This window comes from Nannobrachium achirus (genome assembly GCF_963921795.1).
Source record: "Nannobrachium achirus genome assembly, chromosome: 8".
Lineage (NCBI taxonomy): Eukaryota > Metazoa > Chordata > Actinopteri > Myctophiformes > Myctophidae > Nannobrachium > Nannobrachium achirus.
In genome coordinates, this window is record NC_137817.1 from 23,128,078 (window position 1) to 23,153,251 (window position 25,174).

At 42.3% G+C, this 25,174-nt stretch overlaps 1 protein-coding gene across 1 annotated transcript in view; it reads left to right on the top strand.

The window, feature by feature from the left end:
- The window catches only part of kcnab1a (potassium voltage-gated channel subfamily A regulatory beta subunit 1a), a 150,995-nt gene that overhangs the window by 103,504 nt on the left and 22,317 nt on the right, over positions 1 to 25,174 (top strand). The window contains 2 exon segments of the mRNA XM_080732217.1: positions 7,150 to 7,193; positions 22,243 to 22,280. Coding sequence (XP_080588343.1) covers positions 7,150 to 7,193; positions 22,243 to 22,280 — 82 coding nt within the window.

Consider the following 25,174-nt stretch of genomic DNA (forward strand, 5'->3'; position numbering starts at 1 on the left):
ATACCTTAGCAACAGGCATGATACATTTATTTGAAGTACATTTTATTTTTTCCCCCGTTTCTACGGTTTTCTTAGGGCTGGATAGATATGGCAGCCTGGAACAGTTGTTCAAGTGCCACTAAACTTGGCATGTTAGTAAACGTGCCACAATTAACAATAATGCATTGCACCTGTGCAGCTGACCTGTGGAACCTGGGAATATACCATTTTGTCAAGATGGGGAGAATACAAGTGTGGAGAATATAATTATAATATCTTGTTAAAGTGACCATTTTGTTACATTTTGCATTTGTAGTAATTCTTATGTAATTTAACAACATAATAACCAGCACAGATAGACAAAGAGACATTGAAGACAGAATTGCAAATTCAACTGCTCTTTTCATCATCAAGTGTTTGCCAATTATAGCTTCTACGTAGGTAGGTGCAGAGTTGGTAGAGAGGCCGTCTGTCTGGGGAAACAGAGAGTCTGTGTGTCAAAGTGTCCCTGAACAAACTGCTCCCCGAGCTACTGCCCCTGTAGCGCCCAGTACATACTTAGGAACGGTTAAACGAAGAACCCACATTTCAAATCTACAGTGACAATGACAAATACCGCAAAGGAGTGCAGACCAAATTGTTATTATTGCGACCGTAGGTCGCAGTTAACTATAAAAACCGTCACATCTTGTCCGTATCCTGTCCGCAACGCCTCAGTGTCTGTGCTGACCTGTTGTGACATCACATCGTGTGACATCACATTGTGACATCACATTCCGTCCTTGTCCCTTGTATGCCCATATATGGAGATCCCTGATGTCATCAATATTAAGCCTATAGCTTCTTGGAATGCCCATATTGGACATATTGTGTGAGTCTCAGTTCAACTGCCTCTCTCTCTCTCTCTCTCTCGCTCTCTCTCTCTCTGTCTCACAAATAATTTCCATTCTTCTATCTACCACTATTGGTGGTCTCTGTTGCAATTTGTCAGTCCTTTCTCGAACTCACGCACGCACGCACGCACGCACGCACGCACGCACACACACACACACACACACACACACACACAAACACTCTGCTTCAGCTGGTCAAATCACATGGCTTCCCACTGGCCATTCTTGTGGTCATTAGCAAATTTAGCAGTTTACATACAGAAGACACAAGCAGAAGACAATTTGCTGACTCAAGTCTGCTCATCACCTCATTGAGTGCACCAACCCACTGCTGCTTACTGCCCAATTACTGCTGGCTGTTAACTCCATATGTGCAATAAAGGGCCAGACAAACCTTTCAGGTCGAGACCCCAAAGTTTTGCCGGGACCCAAAACGAGCAGATAGCAGATCTACAAGCGCACAACGCACATCTGCTAAATGACTAAATTGTAGATTGTAATTGTAAATTGTAGTTAGAGTAAAATCCTCTATGTTCATTTAGCTCTATAGCCGTACAGTTGGTTCCATTGTTACACTCTTGTGATAGATAGATAGATAGATAGATAGATAGATAGATAGATAGATAGATAGATAGATAGATAGATACCTTTATTATCCCAAGGGGGGAAATCAGTCGCCCGGATGCAGCACAGCAGTATAAGAATATTTGCAAAGTTACGGAGAAGTATGATGAGAATAAAAATGAACAGTGTACAGTAAAGAGAGAGCGAGAGTGTCTGTATCTGTATAGGATCAAATCAAGAAGGAATGGTTCTCTATGAATGCATACATTGATTTCTCACTCCATCTTGGCAAGATGAACATCTATCCATCCATAATGCGTCGGCTTAGCAATATAAAAGCCAAGCTGATTTGAGAATCTTATTTTATCCTTTTATTCTGTCCATAATGTCATCTGTGTGTGTGCGTGTGTGTGCGTGCACGCGTTAGTTTGCAGGGTGCATAATATGCATCGTTTACTGTATAGAGTGAGTTTGAAATTGAAAGGAACGGTGCATTCATCATACTGTATGCCAAGCGTACATTATGCCAGAGGCAAAGCATTACACTTCAGAAGGTTAAGCAGAGAGTTGCGAGCCCACAGTTTTAACTAAAATGTTTTAACCCAAATGTTGCTAGCCCAAATCTTGTGTAGGTCGTAGTTGTTGCTCTTATACAATGGAAAACCTCAATCAGATCCAACAGGAAGTTCCAATTCAACTGTTTTAAAACGTTTGCAACCTTCCTGATACCTGCAACAGATTGACTCTGTCAGAAAGGAAAACAAGACATTCCCTATTCATATTCAGGGGTAGCTTAAAGTGAACTATTAACAAAAGGGCTATTTATGGATTGTTTTTTGCTTGTTCAGATGATCTACTTGTGCGATCTGCTCTACTCATGTCTGAACCTTTTTAGCATTGAAATAGAGCGCACCTGTGTCATCATCATTCATGGCCGAGGCAGCATGTGGAACAACTAAAGCATCATGGTATCTAATCTGACTCAGCTCTTTTGGTCGGCGTGTGCTAAATCCTAAACATTGCATACCAAGTTGGCAGGCTAAGGTTCTAAAGGTTTTTTTTTATGTTCCTTGGTCTCGTTGATGTGTGAGGGAACAGTTGGAGTGAATGAAATGACAAGACCTAATCAAAAGGTTCAACATGTAATTATTATTTATTTTATGTGTTACAGTGAAGGCATATACATTTATTGATCCCCATTTGGAAATCTTTCCTCCTGCATCTGACTCCTTCTAACTATTGGGGGAGCAGTGGGCAGCCACCGATCATCACCCAAGGGAGACCAGCTCCAGCTCTAAAGCTACAGTAGTGCCCTTGAACAAGACACATGTCCCTATCATGCATGTCCAGTTTAGATGGGGAGAGGTAACCAGAGAACATGGGGGAAACCCACGGCCACGTGAATGGCGTGCAAACTCCCCAGTGAAAGGCCTGTGGTTTAAGCTCTAGACTTCTTGCTGTGACTGTCACCAACAGTGTTGACCCACTATATTTTCGTTCTACATTGGCAGATATCATTAGAATCTTTATATGTTACACATTGTTATAATTAACATTCTAATTCTTTCAGTTTGTATTGCAGTGATTTGTACATTCTGTATTTGAATTCCTTGGAAGAGTGGCAGAAGCACACTTTCAGCATGTGCACGCGCTCTTTAGTGGAGAATGATATTTCATTTCAGGTCAGACTGTAGTACATGTTCTCTGTTAAGTAAGGTTTTTAACTCTAATTGTTTTATGGAATCTTGAAGCATAGAGCAGTTACATAATAATGTAGTAATGGAGGTGTGAAGGGCTTTTGAGAAGTGGGCTAAAGGTTGACTTATTGCTGACACCTGTGTGAGATACCGTTAAATCAATATAGAGAGCTGACCATATCAGTTGCAACCGCAGTGAAAGCCTATTCAATTATTTATCTGTGTGCGTGTGCGTGTGTGTGCGCGTGTGCGTTCGCGTGCGTGCGTGCGTGTGTGCCAAGACAGGGAGATAAATGACATATGGAGACCAGGCATGTCATTTATATGAACGTGTTTGGATCGTGAAGTCTGTCTTCAGATGTTTCATCTACACGTGGCTCTATACACTATAGCTGAATAAAGATCTGACCACCATCTGCTAGTGAACACACACAATAGCAGTGATTGCCTGCACTTTAAATGCATCGAATTAGTTTCCGTGTTTGAAGGCATTTCCTTTTCTGCAGTGTATTTTCCAGGTTGCAAATTGCGGCTTGTTTTGATTCAGGACACACTTGATTACTCAGACAATTTAGAGAGCTAATCATTCACACTGGAACAAATTGAATTCTTAACAGCCTGGCTCGACTACTGCTACAGCACCCTTCATGGCATTGCCACTAAAGTCCTTGATAAACTCCAATATGTTCAGAACTCAGCTGGCCGTTTGCTTGCCAGTAGCCTACCTGCTCTAGATACCACATCACAGCAGACCTTCATTGGCTGCCGGTCAAACAATTGATTTCAAAATACTCCTACAATGTTGCCCCGGACCACTGGCCTTGCGGTCCACTGGCCTTGTGGACACTGGCCCTGAGTTAAACTTCATGAACTAACAGCGGTACAGGAAACTTTACAGATAACACTGACTGAGCTTGATTTTTCTACCATTCACATTTCTAGGATTCAAATTGAAGAAGGCGTTATAAATAAGGTTCCACTGTGAGCCGTGAGCGGAACAGTGCAAGCAGGGTAACAAGCTGTAAAATGCTGTGCTACTTTAAGCTCCCTACAAGCTGATGAATTGTAGTGGTGCTTTTAGTCTCGCACCTGTTCAAAACTCTGAAATAATCTAGTTAAAAGTGCATGAAAGCACAGTATTTGTGCATTGTACTCTGTGTGTGTCTGTATGTGTGTGTGTGTGGGGCGGGGCCCAGTGTGGACAAGACTTTGTAGTAACTACAGCACCAGATCTCTATTCTGGTTGAACTTGGGACACCAACAACACCATCTGATTTATCACAATAATAATAACCCTAAGATAATTACATTGCTTTTGTGGATATATGACTTGTATAAATGTATGTGAGATGATCAAATAAACTAAACAACTAAACTAAACTTTTGCTTAGTTGAGATGGAATCTCTCAAGTTTTTTTTAGCAATCTTTATTTCTATGGTTAGGTTTATCCATCCAATCTTTTATAAATAGACGTAGCCTGTTTTGCCACCCCAAAAAGGTTCAAGTGTCTTTGCTGATTTGCCTTTAGAAGGATATTGTGGAATGGTCATGCTTTATTGGTAGCGATCATACAAAAGAATACAGGCACCATACAGTACTGTTTATAGGTATACCATTAAATTCAGCATTTTAAAACCAGGGACACATTCAAAACAAAGCAATTTGTGAACCAATCAAAGAGATAGGCAGAGTCACGCCAGGAACCACCAGTCAGTACTGCCACTTTGATGTGAGGTTGTAAAAATATACAATGAACTAGAAGCAGTGCTTGATATGAGTGAATTGAGTGAATGAGTGAATTCAGGTTCTCCACATCCAAAAATGGCACAATGATTTGACCCAGGTTGGCTAGTGTAAGTGCTTCTGGCAACAGAGGACCATGCTGTAACTTGCAACTCTTCAGTGCCATTGTGATGGTTACATCATGTTGTAAGGTGAGATGGAGCAAACACACTAGCACACATAGTACTTGCAGTATCACCTTAAGTTAACCTTGTCTCTCGCTCTCGCTCTCTCTCTTGCTCTCTTCTATCTTTGTCTCCTCCAGGCCGAAAGGCATGGGGAGACTATTTTTTGCACGCTGTCCTTTCGTCCGTCTGTGCGTCCGTCCATCTGTTACCAGCTAATCTCCGCCACCGTTGCCCTGGTCGCTGCCAAACTGTGCACACACACTCCCTAGATGCCAATTCAGAACCTCTGCCCCACTTGCCCATTTTAATCAAATGGGCCTGTTCCAGCGCCACCATGAGGCCGATTTTTGCAAAACACATTTTTGGACAGTACTCCTGAAGATTTGGTCCAAAAATCATTCAAATCGGTAGACAGTGTCTCTTCAGTCATGTGATCGACATGGATCTGTCCAATGATCCATATTCCATCCTTATTGGCTAAGATTGGCCTCCAAAGTTTGCAGGATTGGTCCATTTTGAACAAAATGCCACAAATCACAAACACAGCGTACACTTTTCGTGAAATTGTGCATGCACATTCCCACTAGGCTGAGGAAGAAATGCCACTTCAACATTTTCAAATCAGCCTCACGATGGCACTATAACAGGCAAATTCGAGTTTTTACCTATAACTCCACTGATCAGTGTAAAACTTTGTATGCACACTCCCTAGAGGCCAAGGAAAATCCTTTGTCCTGCATTTTCCACATCAGCCTTTTATAGCACCACCAGGAGGCCTACTTATGTAAAACAGATCTTTTTATATTACTCTTTCAGATTTTATCCAAAAAATACGCAGATCAGTACACATTATCTCTATAGTCATGTGATCAAGACAGATCTACCTGATATTTCTGCCCGATCCACCCTAATTGACTAACATTGGCTTCCAAAGTTTCGCACCATGCGATTTACGTGAAATGTTGCATGCACATTCCCACTAGGTCGAGGAACAAATGCCACCCTTTTCACAATGGCCTGTTATAGCACCACAAGCTGGTCGACTTTTGCAAAACATGTTTTTGGAACAAAATGCCTCAAATCATGAATCTAGTCTCCGATTGCCGTTACAGGCAGAAGAAGACATGGCAACCTTTTCACATTGGCTTATTATAACGCCACCAGTAGGCCACATTAACATACCTGACCTGGCGGAGACCTGTGCTCGGAAGAGCACTTCTTCTAGTTTGGTATTTCACTCTTGTGGACTTTTTTACTTGCCATCTTTCTCTCCCTCACTCTCTCTCTGGCTCCCTCTTACTGTCAATGATATATTGTTGTTTATTTCATCCTGCCCTTTTAAGTGGAACATAAAAGTGCATTGGACCATTTTATTCACACTTATTGTCTTTATTCTTTGGCTACGCAAACAAGCATGCACGCTCTCACACACACACACACACACACACACACACACACACACACACACACACACACACACACACACACACACACACACACACACACCCACACACCACACACCACACACCACACACCACACACCACACACACACACACACACACACACACACTTACTTGGCTCTGAGGGAACCAGTGCCACATTACCCATCAAGAGCGATGAGAAAATGGAAAATGGCTTTTCGGAAGCAGAGAAATCAGGGGACGCTGTCAAGCTGTCAAACGGCTATCCGTAGCAGGGCTTGATACAACCTCAGTCGTAGAAATAAATAACAGATCCGCTTGTTATTCAGCTGAATAATAATTCCTTTGGCATCATACTGGCTAGCTGTCAGCATGTCTTATACCCTGTTGTGACTGAGTTTGGACTAGTGGCGGTGTGAAGTTTATTTGATATGTCACCCTGTAGAGTTATTAGCAGGTGGTGTGGGGGAAGGTTGCTGTGCATTGGTGTTGTGTATGAGTACGTGTGTGTGGCGAGGGAAGTGGTTGGATGCAATACTGCGCGTAATTGTGTGTACAGTTTCCATATGTTTTTGCACACATGTTCTCTCTTTTGCGTCACCTAATGTGTGTGTGTGCTCTGTGCTTTATTAACTGTAGACGTACCTTGTGTCTTATCAGCTTCATTCTCTGTGTTCTTACAGGAACCTTGGGAAGTCGGGCCTTAGAGTGTCTTGCTTGGGACTGGGTGAGTAACCGATTACCGATATACTGTATGTATGCTACACCAAACTACACTTCCCACAATGCAGCTTCTATCAGGGACTGTATTACAGAACAGAGGCAACAATTAAAATAACATTTTTGTTTGATTTTTACTTTTTCATTTCAGTGCTTTTTACGCACCGAAGGCCCAACCATTCGACACTGTCAAGATCACTTGAAGAGTTAGAATGATTTAATAACCTGAAATAAAGTTAAAAGTTAATTCAATCCAAATTGGGCAGAGAATTCTAGTATATCGAGCTGGTCCTTCTTCGTTATGATGCAGACAAAGATACTTATACTATGTAGTGCATTTCGGTATTCCCCACTGACAGGGGCATAAGTTGGACAGTGTGTGTGCTGAATACAGATGTGTGGGGCTGGTAAGAAAACAACAGCTGGTCATCTCTGTCATCATCATATTGATAGTTAGCATGATTGAGAGGAAGTACTGTGCTGCATGCACACACACACACACACACACACACACACACACACACACACACACACACACACACACATTGCCACTCTGCCTCACCAGTCATTTTCTCTCCTCTCTCCTCTCACCTCCTCTCTCTGTTTAAAGGACGTATACTCTAGGCAGAAGGCAGAACCATGCATCGTGTATCATTATGAACGTTTGCAACCTGCTTTGTTCACACAGGTGTTATTGAACAGGCTCTGAACAAAACACAAATAACTCACATTACCAAATGTAACCAGACGTGCAAGTTAAACAAATGCAACAAAATATCCTTTCTTTGACCCCTTCAGTATGAGACAACAGGGAACAAGGAATCCTGAAATTATACTATAAAATATTCTTCTTTGACGGTACTGCTGTTTATAGTGCAATTTAGGAATGAAGCCGTGGGCCGTATAAAATTTGTCATCGGGCCTATTATGATATTCCCAGAACACACAGGTTAATGAAACCGGTAAAATTGCTGCAGCAATTATTCCATTAAAAGTAAAACACAAACAATTGTTGTTGGTGTGTTGGCATGTTCACTATAATCGCAGCACTTTTGAACATTTAATCTGGGACAACACTACACAGGATAATATTGTACAGTGTTTATTTCTGTTCAGTTATTGAGTTATTGACCTGAAGCTCTTCTGCAATTGAACAGGGATATTGGTCAGAGACACAGTATCCCTGATTTTCTTTCTAAAATAGCAGTTATGCCCCTTTCATTCTTTGCTGTGGTGTGGGTGTGAATAATTAAAATCTGACTCTACACATTCAGCTATTGCTGCCTCCATTACCACAATGATACCAACATATTGTGCAGTTATTATGGCTTAATTGTTTAGTATTATTGCTTTATTTTCACCGTTGACCTAATTGGAAACCAACCGTAAAAAGAAAATTATCTACTTTACTATCTTACCACAGTGATACTGAAGGATTCCATTTTGTACCAAGATTATTATCCTTTTATTATAGCTAATAAATATCACATTATTATTGCTTTGCTTTAGAGGCAGAAAGCTGAGGATACAGATGGGGAAGGACATGTAAAACAGGTCTCAGTTCGTAATGGAACCAGCCTGGGGGCACGTGGCGCAGTCGGTAGTGCTGTCGCTTCACAGCTAGAAGGTCCTGGGTTCAATTCCTGCTGGTGACGCTGTGGGCGCGGGGGGTGTGTTCTCTCCTCCGCGTCATCAGTGCCCATACCCTAGGTGGGGTTAGTGTAAGGGTCTTTCTGTGTGGAGTTTGCATGTTCTCCCTGTGTCCCCTATGGTAGGTACCCTCACTAAAAACATGCAGTAATCCTGGTCTCTATACTGCCTCCCCCTGGCCAGCCGGGGCGCCTGATGGAGGGGAAAGGAACTGGTTTGAATAACACGTTACTTCACCATGCTACGTCCAACCGGGGAAACTCCCCATTGTCAGGTGAAAAGAAGCGGTTTGGACTCCTCATGCATAGAAGGAGGCCAGTCCGTTGCTCTCCCGAGGTTGGCAGAGGAATTGCCAGGATTACATTAGATAATTGACAACGGGTGAAAAAATGGTTTACAAAAATCGTGGGATAAAAAATAAATACAAAAGAATGGTCCAGCCTGCCACTATCAAGAAATGTATTGTCATAGTGTAATGTCTGGTGTCCAGGCAGGCTCTGAGTGCATCTTAACCAGTGGTGCAATGGTGATTCAATGTTTGGGGGTCGCAAACGTCGCTCAACACCTACTATACAGGTCTATTGATGCATTGAAGCATATAAGCTCGTTTCTTTGTTGTCGAGGTGTGAAGGGGGGTGCGAGACCCCGGCTGAGAAAAGACCCCCATCTGAAAATAGTTTGGGCTAGGGACCCCCAGAAGATATGATTTGTGTAAAAAAATAAAAATGATGAAATTATTCATCTATTTATCTTTTATTTTACAAATGAGTTAAAAAATACTCTTTAGATTTGTTATTTTTGAATGGCCAATGTATAAAGGGATATACTGTACCTGTAAGTGGTCAAAAATCATTGCAATGCTTTATTAACTACTTTTTCTTGGGACCACCCCAAGGACCCCTGGGGGTCCCTGGACCCCACTTTGAGATGCCATGGAATGGCAGACTGTAACCCTCTCTGGCAAATGACATGCCTATGCATCGTTCATAAAAATATATTGTCCCTCTCAAATCCACAATGTAAAGTAAAGTCTATATCCTCTCTCTGGCAAATGACATGCCTGGCCTGGGCACAGACGCAACCGTTAGTGTGTACTAATTGCACCACAACACTGGCCCATGCAGTAACAGAGAGAGGATATAGACTTTACTTTACATTGTGGATTTGAGAGGGACAATATATTTTTATGAACGATGCATAGGCATGTCATTTGCCAGAGAGAGGATATAGACTTTACTTTACATTGTGGATTTGAGAGGGACAATATATTTTTATGAACGATGCATTCCAAATAAAAAACAATTCACCCCCTGACATACAATAATAAAACAGATTCCACTGAACGTAAGGCACGGTAAAAAACAGAATACAAAACAACTAATAGTGCAAAGTGTAGGTCACCGTCTGTTATTAATAAATATCATTACATAAAGAATACTAAAATAATTTGTGCAAAAGATTACGAGCGGTTGCAGGATTGGTTATCTAATAACCATGTTTTAAGATTAAAAGACATAGGATATTCTCTAATGGAGTGTGGAAGGATGGAGAAGTGGGTGTAGGGAAATAAACAATTTAATTTAACGAAGCGACAAGTGTGTGTGCATGTGTGTGTGTGTGTGTGTGTGTGCGTGTGTGCGTGCGTGCGCCCTGCCAAGAAGCATTAGCAAACAGATTGCCTCATTGGCAACTGATCACTTAACCAATTATTCAGGAGGTTAGGTTTTAGGATGGGTTGTTATGGCAAAATTGAGGAAAGTGGAACTGTGGTGGGCGTTAAAAAGGATTCAAGCTCACGCTTAGTGAACATAATCTTGTTTAATCCCGATTTGATTGCCTGCCTAGCTGATTGTCTGAACCATAGCCAGGGAGAGACGGCTATACATTTACATATACAAATACAACACAAAACCAACTTCCAAACACTTGTTAGTTAAGTTTTATGGCTCATTAATTGAATCACCTTTGTTCAAATACTAGGTGAAATAGCCTGGGGCATAGTGCATCATTTTACTACTGTACTTATATTGATCCCAAGATCCATTGTGTCTATTTAGCAGAATTGGCCCTGTTGTCCAGTTTCCCCAGCAGACCCCAGCAGCAAGAACACTGTGGCTTTGACATAGAATATGCACACACACACACACGCACACACACACACACACACACACACACACACACACACACACACACACACACACACACGCACACGCGCGCGCACACGCACACACACACACACACGCACACACGCACGCTTATTGGACAGCATACTATATGCCAGGCAGTGGTGCTCTCTATCTGTCAGTTTATCATTAAAACTTCAGTAGGCAGTGAACGAGTCTATACTTTACAGAGACCAGGGACAAGAGAGACATACAATCATTCCCATCTCTCTCTTTCTCTCTCTTTATCCCTCTCTCTCTCCTTCTTTACACACACGCATGCACACACACACACGCACGCACGCACACACGCACAAACGCACACAGTGTTCATCAGGATATGTTTCCATAACTACTGAGCTACAGTATACTCATAGTCAATCCCATGCACTGATGATTACAAGGAAAGCCTTAGTGTTACATTCTGCCACTCCATTCATACAACTACATCAAAACACACCATTTAACTTCCAAAAGGGCCATCTTTCAACAGTACTTCACGTCTACTCAACTGAAAACTGCCATAGAAACCTTTTTTAATCATCTGCATGTAATGTGAATGTCACAACTCAGTTCAACCAAGCCAAATAACCAACAGGGAAAATGTACAGTGTTATCCAATCCCAGTGCTGGACTTTGCTCATGTCCAATTGATTGAGGCATGGAGATGGAACGATGAACTCATTAGGTGGCTGAGTGAGTGTTTGATGACCTCTCTAACTGAGAGTGTCCACTACAGGCCATCTGTCTGTTGAATTTACTTTCGCTGTTTTATCCTCTAAATCAAGGGTCTTCAACGTTTTCAGGCCAAGGACCCCTTAGTTGAGAGAGAGAGATGAAGCAGGGACCCCCACAACCTGATCATATATTCCATAGTTTCATTGTTTGGCAGCACAATCATAAATATATTTTGGATTCATGTCAATTTGTGTTTTCAGATATTTAACCACTTGAACTGTCAATACTTAATAAAGTTGACCTTTCACTATGTGCTTAGTCTGCTCTTTTTCCCCTCTACACCAAACCTCTTCTGCGAGGCGTTGTGAGCTTGTAGATCAGTTATTTTTGGCCAAGGTTCTCAGACTAAGGACACTAGGGTTCAAGTGGTTAATATAAAAAAGGAGAAAAAAGTTTCTATGATTTGGAGGACCCCCTATAGTAACTCTGAGGACCCCCTAGGGGTCCCGGACCCCCTGTTGAAGACCCTTGCTCTAAATCCAGTAAACGAACTGACCGCCGGGCCAATTTAAAGACCCATAACTGCATGATCAATACATTTACCTCACCATAGCTCTGGTTTCATTAATTCTAATTAGGACAAGGAAAGTCAAGTATGTGTGTGTGTGTGTGTGTGTGTGTGTGTGTGTGTGTGTGTGTGTGTGTGTGTGTGTGTGTGTGTGCGTGTGCGTGTGCGTGTGCGTGTGCGTGTGCGTGTGTGTGTGTGTGTGTGTGTGTGTGTGACTGTGTGTGTGTGTGTGTGTGTGTGTGTGTGTGCGTGTGCGTGTGCGTGTGCGTGTGTGTGTGTGTGTGTGATAATGTAATGTATACGTTTATATACGGTATGTGTGAGTGTGCAAGCATGTAGGTACAGGGCAACATGTTTCTGTCTCTGTGTGCATAATTTGTGCGCCTCATGCCTCTTTGTTAATTGGCAGCAAGTAAACAAACAAGACATAAATCCTCCATCAGCATCTGCACTACAATGTGAAACATCAGCACTTCAGTCAGTGGTCCTTTCACTTTCATTCTCACTGTTTCACCCCCCCCCCCCCCCCCCCCTTCCAACAATACTAATCCAGCTGTCAAGTGTCAACTTTTCTACTGCATGTGCACTGCACTCGCACCGCATTGCTGCATTCTCCCAAGGCATTGTTTAGAAAAAGCCTGCAGTACAAATGTGGAGTGGTTGGATTTACCTCTGAGTCCTATTATCATTTGTCATACTGAAAATAGTGAAAATAGCAGATCTAGATAATAAGCTCACAAATCACAATTTGTGATGCGACGCACTGTGAGCGTGTAGAGTTTTGACGACACCTATGATGACATGCCTAAAATTGAGACGCCAAGTTGGACGTTTCTAACTCTGTGTCTTCATTTATAACACTCCACACCTTAGTGTGTATAACAGTGTTGTCATACTTCAGTTATCAGTGCAGGGTACAGGAGATGCGGCATGCATGGATGAACTCCTGCTAAAGCTCTTACTGTACTCATGCAGGGTGAATGCGTCAAAATGCGTCAAATCCAGTTGATAGTCTTTGTCACATTCCGTCACCTCTCCTCTTACTCTCCACTTTAAAGACTAAAAGCTAAGAGTACACCCCCCCCCCCCCTCATCCAGCACACCTGCTCTTTCTGCTCCACTCTCCTCCTATACTGTTCTCTCCTCTTTTACCATCCTCCCCTCTCCTGTCCTGTTGACATGGCAACACAGACACCTGATGGGATGACTCATACCATACATTGGTGGCCCCATGCCTTGACTCTAACCCCATGCTATGCTTAGTGCAGCCAGGTGAACTTCATTAAGTACCCACCCGGTCTTCTGTAAAGGCCACACTTTATGCCGTTTCCAACGAGTGTTACAATGCTGACACTTTAGTGTCATTTTAGCATTCAGAGTGCTTACAATATTTCAGCTATTGGTAAAAATGAGCAGCATGCGTCTAGCAGGGTTTGAATAGCCGATTGGCCATGACCAGCACTTGCATTATGCATCAGATTTGCATGGCTACTTAATGACACAGGTGTGTGGAGGGTACTGTACAATATGGCTAAGAGTCACACAGTCACACTGTGTGTGTGTGTGTGTGTGTGTGTGTGTGTGTGTGTGTGTGTGTGTGTGTGTGTGTGCGCGCGCGTGCATGTGTGCGTGCGTGACCAGTCATGTAGTTACAGTATGTCCTCCTCATGCACACAAGCAAACGCTCACTGTGTGAAAACAAACATGACTGCCACTGCTGTCTGTCCCATCACATTGCGCTCATAAAATATTTACATATAGAGCTATCAGGCCATAAGCTCAGCAATGCTGTTTTAAGAAATTCAGTATAGTAGTCATCTTTGATGATACGGCCTTCTCCACGTGAAGTTACAGTTGTAGCAATAATTCATATTTTTCCACCATCTCGTATTCATGAAGTGAAGCGGAGTAAAGTTACATTTTAAAAATTCAATATTGAGGAAAGGAATATGGTCTGAGGGACAAAATCTATACACACTGTAGAGGTTCTAAACCAGTGATTCTCAACCTGTGGGCCAAAGGATTTTGCGGGGTCCCCAGATGATTAACTTAATGTTGTTTTCTCACTCAACAGTAAACAAACCAACAACGTTTGAGTATATAGAGGTTATCTGCACATTTCTAAAGTGACAATTTAAGGACTTTTTAATACCTATAAAGTGACAAATTAAACATTGGCCAAATTGTCAAATATTAGAGGCAGAAATTGTGAAAATAGCTGATCTACATGCTCACAACGCCTCGCGTGTGAGCATGTAGATCTGCTATTTTCACAAAAGAACAGTGTTATACAAAATGTAATGCCTCAACTCTTAGTGCTCGTCAGGGTGGGGGGGTCTTCAGTTAAAATATGATTATTTTGGGGGATCGGGGCCTGAAAAGGTTGAGAACCTCTGTTCTAAACCAATGAATGAAGGGCATGGGGACCAACAAAGTATGTTCATTTTGTGGATCCATCCATTTCTCATTCACGATTTTTGAGCGGTGGTCACAACGCTCCTATACGTGGCCGTGTGTGTGGGTATGTCTGTCTCCGTCCGTGTCTGTCTGTCTGTCTGTCTGTCTGTCTGTCTGTCTGTCTGTCTGTCTGTATGTAGCCTACAGTACCTTTTATAACCACACATGTTAAGGGAGGGGCGCTGTTTTCAGGCCAGGCCAGGCCAGGCACACACACACACACACACACACACACACACGCACACACACACACACACACACACACACACACACACACACACACACACACACACACACACACACACACACACACACAGGGGGGAAGGGGGAGGGGGGGGGGGGGCAAGAGGGTGCTGTTGAGACTAGCCTGGGGGGGGGGGGGGGAGACAGAATTCATAGATCTAGAACACATAGAATTCATAGATATAGAACACAGAATATGTACAGTACAGTACAGGGTTGGTGGGTAAACCACCGCTCAGTTCACACGGGTGTGATTTTTCCAATGCATTTAAAGGAGGGCACTTCTTTTTTTCACCTGGACACACGTTATTTTCAAATTACCACTAGAGGCTTTCAAGTGAAAATGGCAATCCATAATGTTAATTTCACTCAGTGAGTGTAAAAATGAAACAATTGGTTGCTTAAAGATTGTACAGTGCACACTCAGCTATGCATATCACTTGACAACAACTAAGAAACGAGTCAAGCGTCTGATGATGAAAAAGGAAATTAAAATCTCAAAGTGTATGTGTTTATCTCTGTTCCCAGTCCTCTGACACATCAGCATGACACATCTAAACTTAATGGCGATGATTATCTATTATAATTATATTTCTATTTGTGGTTCAATGCCATTGCCTCTACTGAGATTGTAGCATATTCCCTTTTGTTTTTCAACTTATATATTTGTACTTTTTGGGGTTCTCTATAATTGGGGTTGTCAAACTTTTTTCAACCAATAAATAGCCAAGTCTCTTAGTCTTAAACCCCCCCCCCCCCCCCAACCCCCCAACAGGCACGTCACCCCAACACACACACACGCACGCACGCACACACGCACACATGGACACACATGCACGCACGCACGCACGCACGCACGCACGCACGCACGCACGCACGCACGGACACACACACACACACACACACACACACACACACACACACACACACACACACACACACACACACTCACTAATTAAAATGTTGACTATGTTTCTACACTCTACAGTAATCCATTATTTTGTGTTGCTTATATAATTAATAGAACATTCTTTTAATGCCAAACAACTGCTACATTTATACATTGGAAATTCAAACTTTAATTAGAACTTGTTATTGATCCAAAAAACTCTGATGAATCAGGGCTATAATTTGGCACAGGTACTGTACCAAACAAGGCAAGTTCTCATATGGCCTTTCTCTTCTCAAATTATTCCTGCGTATATTTCTTGTGATGCACGGACTGGGAGTTGCACACTCAAATGTTGTTGCACCTGCAGGGACAATAAAGGAATCAAAATTGTCATTGTCTTCTTCTAACTTTCCCTCTCCTCCTCTAAGTGCTTATTATATCTGTTATCGCCATCTGCTCCTCTTCACTCTCTCCTTCCTGTTCATCTCTTCCTCCTCCTAATCCTCCCTATCGATAGTGTGTCCGTCGGTGTGTGGAGGACATTCTGCCCCCAAAACCTGGATGGTTCCAATTAATCCCTGCTGACCACCAAAGGTGATGCTTTAAAGGAGAATTCTGGACTAGTGCTTTTCTTACCGTAATCTGATGTTATTCCATCCATTAACCAGTCGTAGAGGCCAAAATAAAACCATTTAGTGCACGGCAGCTATGAGCCGGGGGGTGGCATCTAGCGGCCGTTCGCCTTTTTACGAGCCAAAACTCTGTGGAGACATGTCCACCAATATGAAAGACAGATGTGAACAAAAGAAAAGGAATTGTGGAGCGATACAAAAAAATTGTTTTTTTCACCGGAGCTGCGGTGGACTCGAGATGATTTTTTTTTTTACTGATCGTTCTGGGATATCATAACATCAGATTAACGTAATAAAACGGCTAATCCGGAATTCTCTTTTAAGCACTGAATATGCCCCTTCACGCATGGGGCAATATTCAGTGCTTAAAGCACCGTCTCTGGTAATAAAAGTTTTATTATCTGCCTTCAGTCCATCCCCATTTAAGATTAACATCAAGGTTACACTGTAAAAACCTGAGCGTTCATTTAGAGGGGAACTTCACCCATTTGCAACCTTATTGGTCCTCACCAATGCTCATTATAATATGGTACCATTTTGTCTATTCACTCTGTGTCTCAGAGGAGGGCTGTGGATAGTTCAGAATGTATTTTATTTTATTTTATTTTATTTTATTTTATTTTATTTTATTAAGGTGAGAACAATGGCTTCTATTATAGCATGCTTATAGCAACTATCCAGGAACTGAAAGCCTGCAGTTTCTATCTTGGATTCCGCAATAATGATGTCAGTCTGGTAGGCAGGTTTCTGAACTGTCCAGTGTCCACAGCACAGGTTGAGAAAGGGTGAAGAGTGTAAATTGGACCTGCATCACTCAGGGTTTTATAGAGCAGAAGGATTTCAGCTTATAGCCTGAAGCCTGAAAGAGATACTGAGGGGGAAAACAACATTCAATCCAAACAAGTTCAGACCACACTGTTTACTGTCACATTGCAGAATCAGGATTCAGAACTAGTGCTAGCGGTGCTTCGTGGCCACAGGGCTGTGATTCCCATCGAGCAGGAAATGAGCCTGTCGTTGGAGAGCGGCGCTCTCACCGTGTCATCATGACACAGGTTTTCTTATCACCATCACGACTCTCCTCGCCACAAAGCTCACAGACATGACCGGACATGGTGCTCTGTGATTAATGTTACCATGATGGATGGCGCTAACTTGTAATTATTTACACACATACATGTACGCACGCACGCACGCACACACACACAAACTGAAATTACGTTTACACACACACATCTACTAATTTAGAAGACTCATACACATACATTACACACAATCACAGGCAAAACATAAACTATGATGTTCTGATGCTTACAGACAAACCACTTCTACAATATACTGCATGCTGGGTTCATTTCCACAGGGGGTTGTCATGCTACTGATAATAATGGTATCAGTAGAGCAACTTCCAGCAAATCTAGGCTTAAGTTATAATTACTTCACATCCAGCCATTCCATCCCTGTGATGGACACACTTAAGAGACCACAAAGCCTGCTGATGATGGCGCAGCATGGGAAATGCAGTTCTCTCACCTGCCTCGCGGCAATTAAGTTAAAGTAATATCGTTATGCTTCGGTCATCCTTCAGCTGTCATCTGTGTGGTAAACCTCAGTGGAGTGAGTGCTACCATGGGGAATGGAATAATGAGACCTTAGACCAGTGAGGATGATGTCATTATAGCCCTCGCTTTAAGAATGAGCAGTTTGAAAACAGTTGGCACTGCCTCGCCTGCGTGCGTACCTTTATGCACAGTACACCCAGGGTGTGGAGGAAAAGATAAAAACAGAGAGATGCAAAAGTTATACGCAGAAAATCTCCACAAAAGTGAACTGAAAATAATATCGGAAAGGTTTTTCTTTTCATGATTTCTAAATGTATTTAGAAATATGGAACTAGATGTTTCATATTACAGGATAGTGTCCGAAAAGATATATATATATATTTTTTTTACTGTAGGAGTTGATTGTGTGGTTTGCCAAATTCCTGTCACATTACTTCAAATGATTTAATTAATGTTTGAGAGAAGTTTCATAATATTTACACTAGATTAGAAATTACTTCCTGATTGTCTTGGTTGAAATAACAAGTATCTATACTAAATAAAAAGTATTAAATTGTCTTCAATTCATATGTATTAAAAGAAAAGAAAAGGTATACAATTGTATTCAATATTTTTGAGGGGATGTATTCTTTATCTGACTACACAGAGTTTTGCCACGTAATAAACAGAAAGAAAAATAAATAATGATAGAAACAGCTTCAGTCAGATTCAGTCCAAAGAGGTAGCAATTCATCTACGTTCTCTGTGGGACAGCCAGCTTCATGGGTATAAGCACGTTTTATCTGACTGCTTTTTTTTTAATGATTTCTCATTCAAGAATGCACAATTTCATTCTTTATATGAGTGTTGCCCAAAATAGGGATGCCAGGTTGAAAGCAGTTGAGTCTGTATGTGTTTCATGAATGTTTAAACAATGAAATGTATTAAGAGCTTGAGAATAAATATCTCCAAATATCTAAATCCAAGGCTTCCACCCGACGGCGTCAATATTTGGTATATTCATTACAAGTCAGGTCTTGAATTTTATTATAGGTGTGGCATTAAAAATGTCTTAAATGACCTTATACCTGATACCCTGTCTGTGCCTTTCTGTCACAGATACCACAAGCTATTCTCCTGACATAATCTGCAACAATTTGTGCCGCAACACCATCGCCGCATGCATTATTCAGTGTGATGATACAACATCTCCTCATGGTTTGCACAGCTTAGCCCTTGCGTCTGGCTAAAAGCCGTGTTTACAGGTCAATCAAGAAACACATAGTCACATTTATGTGCTTGATTTGTGTATGTATTGTTGTTGTCAGGCAGAAACCTTGTATATCCAATTATCTCCAATCATCTTTTTTAGTTTTTCCCATAAATGAATGCTTTATTTTAGACTTTGTGTCGTGCAAAGATAGCTTATCTACAAGCTCACAACGCATTGCATTGTGATGATTTTCAAAACCTTTTAACATTTTTGGAAAATGTAAAGATTTTACCCAGAATGACATGCCCAAAATAGGCATGTCGTTGAAAGTGGTTAAATATTTAACCAATGAAAATTCATTTGAACACTCTTTTTTTCTGATCCTGAAAAGTAACGCTTTTGGACATACATGGTTTCCAACTGACAGCAACTATTTGCATACACAAACAGGACCCACATGCACATACATAGCACTTGCTCTCATGGGTGATCCTTGTGTATACGTGCAGATGGACAGATTTCCCTCGCGGTGATGAGACATCCTCATCCTTCTGTTGTCTCAATCTGGAGATTTACATTCCAAACACACATACAGTACACACACACACACACACACACACGCACGCACGCACGCACGCACGCACGCACGCACGCACGCAAGCGGGCACGCAAGCACACACACAAAAGAAAGGCTTGAGCCTGATTTATACTTTGTTGTATGTCAGTGCTGTGTGTTGAAAGTATCCTGATATACAGGCTGATCCACACCACCAGATCTACAAGCCCACACCACGTCGCATCTTGAAGCGACACTCATATAACCCTCATATAACGACACTCATATAACCCTCTAGACGTTAGAGTCTAGACCACTGGTTCTCAAACCTTTTCATTTCAAGGACCCCCATAACTCTGACAGTGGTCCATTTGTACACAGAATTACAGACCTGCAAGGACATCACTTTTAGGAAAAACTGGTCCAAACCGTGCTAACCATGCAAACATGTTCTAACACATGGTTACAAATTCTGTCAGGTTGTAAAATTACAAAAATGTTAATTCACCAAAAATAGGCCTGCCTCGATCCTCCCCCATCGCAGATTAACAGTGATAGTGTCATTTTATATTCCAAGCATGTGGAAGATATTTATCTCTATCTCTCCTGCATCTCAGTGCACATTTAATTACTCCCTGCTTGCTCACATATTGAATCTAACATTTACCTCTGGCACAATTCCCGCTGTTTGGAAAACTGCACATCCGAAGCCAACTCTCACTTGCCTGCCTTCCTGGATGCAAAAAACATATTCTTCTCAACAATCAGAGTTCAGACCAGGCAACATAACAGCAACAATGCTTCTTGTTTACTTGTTAACAGCTTTTTGTTAACAACATCAAGGTCTTGATAATCATCAGCATTCTGCAGCGCATTTCATCGACCTCTCAAAGGCATTTGATACTTTGGACCATCATTTCATTACAAAAGCTATCCTCCATTGGCTTGGAGGATCTCTCTCTGTCAGGGAGAACTCAAGCTGTTGTTGCAGATGGTGTTAGATCCAGTTCTCTTTCCCCATGCAGGAACAAGACTAAATGCATGCTGTTCACAAGATCTCCAGAGACAGATCCCTCTATATAGGTATCTCCAGACTATCATGGAACAAGCTTCAGGACTCTCTGAAACTGGAGTGCCTGGTCTCTCCATAGAGACGTTGATTGATGCTACTTGAGGATGCATTGCATTGGGCAGGGGTTCTGAACGTGGGTCCGGTCCTTGAGCGGGTTTCAGGGGGTCTCCATCAAATGGTTTAACACAGCATCAAAATCAGTTGAACCACTTTAACCATAATTATATGTGTATATACATCAGCTTTTTGAAAATAACAGATCTACATGCTCAAAACTCACCGCTATTTTCAAAACAGATCTTGAACAATGTTATTGTCCCATCATCAAAGTGGACGAAATTATACATGGTCCTATCATTTTCAGGAAAATTAATATAGATAGAAACTGAGGTTAATATCAACAGAACAAAGCATTTAAATTAGCAATAGCAACCTTTGTGCATATAGTCTTGTGTGCAGGTGAGACATCATTTAACAGCATGTCAGACGTCATTGTAAACATTGGTGGCAGTCAGAGCACAGCAGCAGTAGAGCGCCCCTGCAGTCTTATACACACTGAAAAGTAATCGTGTGTGACGGCCTGTGGCGACAGGCACTGCTCAGCACCTGAAAGTGTCCAAATCTAACCAAATGGACCCTTAACATCTGGTTACACATGTACTCGCTCAGAGTGAAATGAACTGTGATCACTTGACAGAGAACAAGTGACAGCTTTGGCTGTGTGAAGGCGATAAATGTTCATTTGTCACTGTGATGTCAAGTAGAAATGAATGGACACATTCACGCACCCTCTACTCCAAATAGTACTCAAAACTATTAATTCGGTAACCCATGCAAAAGCTCTTCTTTCTAGCTTCTAACTGAGGACAAAATAACTTTTCGTGGATCCACACTTTCTTTTGACTGCTGTAGCACACAGTTCCAAAATATGCATACTGTGGCCTTATAGGGTCAGAGGAAGATGTATTCATAATGAATGCATACTGCTAGTCAAAGCTGATGTGTAAGCAGATCACCTTATGAGAGGGACTTGAGTGTCTCTATACGATGACAGTATCTGCCAACACAAATGTGATCTGGATAAAGAAAATTATAAAGGAATTGAATGAACGAAAATAGCTCTTCAGTGTCCAGGCAGCATTTATAGTTGTATTTACTGCATGGGCTATACACACACACACACACACACACACACACACACACACACACACACACACACACACACACACACACACACACACACACACACTCTTACACTCAAAGAACCACAATGGAAATGAATACTCTCTTAAGCTTTATAAAACAAGTGGAACAACATTGATTCATAATTCTATCCTACTGATTTATCTGGTTCACTAACATGAATATCTCCATCTCACTCTCTTCTTGCAGGTACGTGGGTGACATTTGGGGGACAGATTACAGATGAGGTATGAAGTCATTTTGTTGTCTTTCATGTCCACTGCAGGCCTGTATTGTATCACAATCACATACAACTAAAGTCCACGTAGTTCAGGAAACTCTTCTGTTCAGAGAGTTACTCAACTTACAAAAATGATTTCTGGAAACATTTTGAATTCTCACAATGTCTGAGACATAGCGAAGGGCCACAGGCCGGCCTCTATACAGTATGGTTATGTCTGAGTCATAGGTCCTCCTGCCTGCCCGCAGGCCCTCCCACTAGCCAATAGTAATATAGTTTGATGAATCAATCCATTGTGTTTTGGCTTGGATCACTAGAACTAACACAGTATTCCTATTATTTATTGATATCACAATGAAAACTAAGGTGTAATAAGGTTTTCAAGGAAAAAAATCAATGTAATCTTATATTCTTTATTAATGTTAAAAACAGAGTGTTTTGCCAAGTATTTGGGGGCCCACTTGCAATACCCTTGCAGCTCTCTAGTGGCCCCCGGCCCACATGTTGAGCTTGACCACTGGGCTGTTGTGATGTGCACCATACAGACAGGGGTCATTGTGCTCCTGGGTCAGTCCACTGTGTACATGTCTGTACCTCTTTTCTCTTGTCCAGTTCACTGTGATGTAATGTGCTCTGATGTGACTGCTGGAGGTCCACAAACACATTCGTCTGCGTCCGGTGGAAACCTCATATGTCCAAATAGCTAAAAGTAGCAGATCGGCAAGCTCAAAACGCCTCGCTTCACACAGCGATTCTGTGTTGCCTAGAACTGGAGGATTGATTTTGAGGTTTGTATTGTAAACTACAACTTGATGACATCACACATTGTACTTTACGGGAGGCTCTCTCCATTCCGACATGTCGCCACTCCGAAATGGACTTCTTATTGTCGGAGTGGCGACACTCCCCATGGGCCTAAGGTTTAGGGTAGGGGTAGAGATAGGGTTAGTGTCGGAATGGAGACATGTCGGAAAGGAGACATGTCGGAGTGGAGAGATGCACCCGTACTTTACAATACAAACCCCAAAATCAATCCTCCAGTTCTAGGCAACACAGAAGGGGGGGAACTTTTTTTCTATTTCCACACAACTCCTCTAAGTCCACCAGTGGTCCCCGGGCCACAGGTTGGGCATCACAGCTCTACAGTTGAAGTCAATGAATGTCATTGTTATCACAGGGAGCCTCTGGTGCTGTGGTGCAGGGTAGAGTGTTACTGTCTTTCAGACAGGACCTTACCCCTGGCATGTACTGTACTGTACTGTATGTACAGTGGACAGTGCTGTGGTCATCGCTGTGGGCTCATCTTACAAACACACACCCCTGACTCACACATGCACAATCACACACCCTACAGTACATACATACTGTATATTATGAAAGAGGGAGAGAGAGCGAGAGGGATGCCTCAAAGACAAGGAGAGAGATGCATACACAAACACACGTACAGTATGTACACACACACACACACACACACACACACACACACACACACACACACACACACACACACACACACACACACACACACACACACGCACACACACACACAGAAGCACACAAACACAGTGAGACAGCAATTTTGCTACTGGGATTGTAAGAGAGCAACCTCTCTCTCCCTCCCTGTGTGCCTAATCAGCATCAAACAAGCCTGCAGTCTGCATGATGTACAGTACAACCCCACACAGAGTGTGCGTGCGTGCGTGCGTGCGTGCGTGCGTGCGTGCGTGCACATGTGTGTGTAGAAGCAGAAATATAAATCTAATATCTATGTAATAGATAGACAGTGGGTGCACTGCTTACCATTGGTAAAGATGACTTAGATATGATTTTCAAGCACTGCCTTGAACTTCCAATTCACCATATTGAGTTGTGAAAGCACGTCATCCATCATGGATGAGTAAGACATCATGAGTCACCACCACCTCTGTTGACCTTGTGATTTAGAACAGTGGTTCTCAACCAGGGGGTCCCCTGTGAGGCTGTGACATCCTTCGGATCATCTATTCTTTAGAGTGCGCGCACACACATGCAGGCACGCACGCACGCACGCGCGTGTGTGTGTGTGTGTGTGTGTGTGTGTGTGTGTGTGTGTGTGCGTGTGCGTGTGGGTGGTAAATTCACTTAAACGCCTTGACAATAAAACTCACCACGAGGAAATTGGATCTAAGGACAATTCAGCCACATGATTTATTACAGCATGAATCTGAATTACTTTCTTTGTCCCCTCTCTTTCTCTCTCTCTCTCTCTCTCACACACACACACGCACACACACACACGCACGCACGCACGCACGCACGCACGCACGCGCATGCGTGCACATACGCATGCACATACATTGACTCACAACCCTAAACATGTATTAACTACACAAAAGACAAAGTCTTATGATTCAAACCCAAAGTTTCCCTTCTCTTCTCACCTCAATCTGCATATTAACTCTTTCTGTGCGAAAACCGAATAATATCGGTTCTTTTTTCCATTCCAATACTAATTTTTTAATCTATTTCGCTTACCCTGAGCTGCTAGTAGCGACGTGGGTGGTCCTGGCTCCTCCACCGCTTCCCAACGAGCCATTCTACTTGTCCCGATGATTTATTCCATTGAAAATGGTTTAGAAAAAAGTTTAGAGCCCCCCCCAAAAAAACGCTGTTTCAGCAAGACGTATTAAGGATTACAAGAACCGACATTTTTCGGTTCATTTAGTAAAATGAATTAAATAATCGGAGGCATCCGGTCTAATTTAGCATCCTAGCACAAGGCCGCGATTCTGTTTACACGGCCCGTAATGGGAAGAAAAGGCCGCGCCACGCCGCCTACTCCAATAGAAAAACACATCTTTACAGCGGATTTTCTCCGGATTGTGTTCCGAGGCCAGCAGACAAGTTATTTTGGCGGCTGAA